The sequence below is a fragment of the Lolium perenne genome, chromosome 7 (assembly GCF_019359855.2).
Source record: "Lolium perenne isolate Kyuss_39 chromosome 7, Kyuss_2.0, whole genome shotgun sequence".
Taxonomy (NCBI): Eukaryota; Viridiplantae; Streptophyta; class Magnoliopsida; order Poales; family Poaceae; genus Lolium; species Lolium perenne.
Window position 1 is genome coordinate 5,465,896 of NC_067250.2, and position 3,450 is coordinate 5,469,345.

The 3,450-nt window shown below is 50.6% G+C and overlaps 1 protein-coding gene across 1 annotated transcript; it reads right to left on the bottom strand.

The window, feature by feature from the left end:
• Window positions 1-1,531: 1,531 nt before the first annotated feature.
• On the bottom strand, window positions 1,532-3,096 carry LOC127313857 (hydroxycinnamoyltransferase 4-like). The gene is made up of 2 exons (XM_051344327.2): window positions 2,552-3,096; window positions 1,532-2,472 (listed from the first exon to the last, which is right to left on the bottom strand). Exons 1-2 carry the CDS (start codon window positions 2,960-2,962, stop codon window positions 1,573-1,575), a joined length of 1,311 nt encoding a protein of 436 aa, XP_051200287.1. The 5' UTR covers window positions 2,963-3,096; the 3' UTR covers window positions 1,532-1,572.
• Window positions 3,097-3,450: the final 354 nt, after the last annotated feature.

The following is a 3,450-nucleotide window of genomic DNA, read 5'->3' on the forward strand; positions in this document are numbered from 1 at the left end:
CTGCTCGGTTGTTCACCTCGGTGACTGAGAAAACTCCGTTGGCCCTCCACAACGGCGACATCGAACACACGTTGGGACGATACATGCTGGGCTCGATAGATCAAGTCGAAGCAGGACACACAAATCTTGTCCTTGGTGGAGCATGCGGTAGCACAAGGCAGTACCTCGTCAAGGCGGCAGTGAGGGAGCTAATAGTTGTTACCATAAAATAATGATTTTTATAGCTAAATTTAGAAAATGATGTCACTTTTGATTATGGGGATAGAAATCTACCATATTTTGTGGAGGTTTTTCTTGCAAGACACTAATGGTATATTGATCCCCAATTTAACATGAAAACAGACACGCGAGACCCATTTATCAGAACCAAAATTGCGGATGTGAACTGACTCCCACTCATCAGCCCAATTAAGAAAATCAAAATATCAAAAAAGGGAAAAAATGGAAATCTAAAAAAGAATGAAGTGGGAGGTTGAAAGATTCCCTATGATCGGTTTCTGCCCCCACCTGCTCATTGTATTATATAATATTATCTTCTAACATAAACAGCCAAGAGAACCACTTCATTTTTAATGTTAAGCGCGGAGCATGCGATATGTATAATTAGTATATATCTGAGTTTAAAATACTATAAATTCAGATTTATAGTATAGCTGCCTCGTGGTCACAGCAACACGCCAACTCGAAAACCTCTTTTTACAGGCAACGACACCTACCGGAGTGACGCCAGCAATGACGTCAGCCATGTGCTGACTTTTTTTCACAAAATTGTGAAATAAATTTAAAAAATAATTATAACATAACTGAAACACGAATATATTTGTGAAACAAACTGTAGTGACATCAGCAATGATGTCATCAGTTTCACTTTTTGCCAGACAGTTTCATATTTTTTTTCATGTATCACTTTAGTTTCATAAAAGTTTCACTTGTGTTTTAATTATTAGTTTTATATTAGATAAATGTCAAAAGGCTCACTAATATCAAAGCAGAGAGTGGACGGTAGATGTGATACCGGTAGGTACCGTTGCCTTTAAATTCGCTGCGTTCCACGCCAACTACCTTTGTCAATGCAAATTTTTGCAGGTTGTTCACACAATAATTATTTAAATATACAACAAATAATGCACACTTTATCGCCAGAATGGCCAATTGCGCGCATACTCCTTGGTCTGCACATTTCTGAATTGATCGCAGCACCCCATCGATCTATCCGGCTATAGTTAGAGTAACCCTTTGGTATACTACGTACATGTTCTTCCTCCGAGAAAGATTATGATGTTTTTGGTGGATGGTTACGATTTACATAGTAGTATAAGATTTCGAGACTAAGAAATCTCTTATATAGAGATAAGGTAAGGTAGAAGATGAAACGAAAAACGCCTGGATGGAGCTACCATCATGGGACTGCATGCTAGCTAGGTAGAGACGGGCGGATCAGGAAGCGAAGAGTTTGAGGGATATGTTGGCCCACGAAGGGATATCGAGGGACTGAAGCAAAAGCCATGACATTGTGTCGTGCGCAATAGAAATGACAAGCGCGCGGGAGGCGGGAGCAAAGCAATTTGGTCGTCACAGTCTAGCACGTTCGCTGGCTAGAACTCGGCGTAAAACAACGTCGAACTTCCTGAGAGTAGCCGCCTCCAAGGAGAGGAGCACCCGCGCGCCGCCGCCACCTGCTGCCAGCAGGTACACCCACCCGCCGCGCACGGCCTCCGCCCGCGTTGTCATGCGCGGCTTCCCCCACCCGAAGTCGGTGTCGTACATGGGCATGTGGAACCAGCTGTTCATCCTTAGCTCCGTCTCCGGCAGGTTCCCTCTGTCCTCCGCCGCCCGCATGCCTTTCTCCGCCGTCGTCTCGAAGTAGTCCACCGCCGATCTCAGCACGTCGTCGTCGTTGAGCCGCTCCGTCGTGGCTTTAACTCGGAAGGCGACGGAGGCCAGCGTCCCCGACACCACGTCCTTCACGGACGCGGTGGCGAACACGTTGACGACCCCGTTGCCGAAGTAGCCGTCCGGGAGAGGCGGCGTGAGGCGGCGCCTGATGTCCACGGGGAAGTTCATGCGCGTGGTGGCGTCCAGGTCCAGCTCGCGGGCCACGCACACGCACCGGCACACCATGGCGCTCACGGAGCAGAACGTGCTGGCGCCATCACAGTGGCGCTTGAGGGCATGTAGCTGCTCACCGGAGATGGTGAAGACCTCTGTCCCGAGGACGGATGTGGCTGGCGAGTCGTGCATGGTCAGGTTGCTGCAGAACATGGGGATGGTCTCCGGGTGGATGAAGGGCGGGGAGCGGGCGCGCAGGAGGGCACGGTCGTGGCACGGGGGCGCCTCTGCTACGGCGGCGCCGTCACCGTACCTGCAGTAGCTCGCCCACGTCCGGGTGAAGTGGAACATGCTGGAGCCGTCTACGATGGCGTGGTGCACCGCTGTCCCAAACACCACACCGCCACACCTCAAGAAGGTCACCTGCGCGCGCGCATCCAGATCAACCGGCCAACATAACGGAATCTTAATCAACGACCTAGCGAACTCTCTATCATCTCACCTGTATGGCCAACATAACGGATGGCGGTTGAACGCGAGGAGCGAAGAGCTTGGTTAGCTCCGGTGACGGGGACGGGTCGCTGAAGTCGTCGACGGTGTGTTCGGAGCGGGCGACCACGAAGAGCGCGCCCTCCGCGTTGCAGTCGATCTGGACGCGGCCGTCGGAATCCGCGCCGAGGCGGCCGGCGAGCGGGTAGAAGGGCACCAGCGCCTTCGCCATGGACTCCTTGAGCCTGGCCACGTCAAAGAAGCCGGCGACGTCGCTGGCACCATAGACGTGGACGAGCGGGGTGTGACCTCGAGTGGCCAGGACCAGGTCCAGCGGGGAGAGCCACAGCCCTCGCCGCGGCGTCTCGTCACTCGGCGCTACGAGGCAGGATTCTACCACTGGTAGTGCTGATACGGATCCCATATTGCTTATTGTGTTTTGTTCTCCGTGTTCACTCTAATCTCGTCTAGTTATGCGCGGGGTAATGCAGCTAAACTTAAGAGCGGATCAGCATTCCGCAGCACGCAACCTCGCTAATGTAGGGCATAAAAAACAAGTTTGCTGGTATGTGGTATGCCTCACGCGCCGATGAGATCCCATCCTGGTGTGATCGACGAGTATATATATTAGAGCATCCCTAGCAGATCCCCAAACCACTTATCCCATAGTGGCCTATTTAGGCCACCCCAAACGCGTTTTAGGGGTCCAAAAACGGCCGCGCAGTCAAAGCACGTCAAACGCGGACCGCATAACAGCATATTCGGGACTATGCGGCTATTTTTCGGTCCGCAAACAAAACCGGATACAAAGAGTTTTGCAAAATAATATAATCTAAATTATTATACAAATTGATCGACAAATACAACAATAATCCGAGTTATTACACGAATGTTTATTGTCATACATTACAA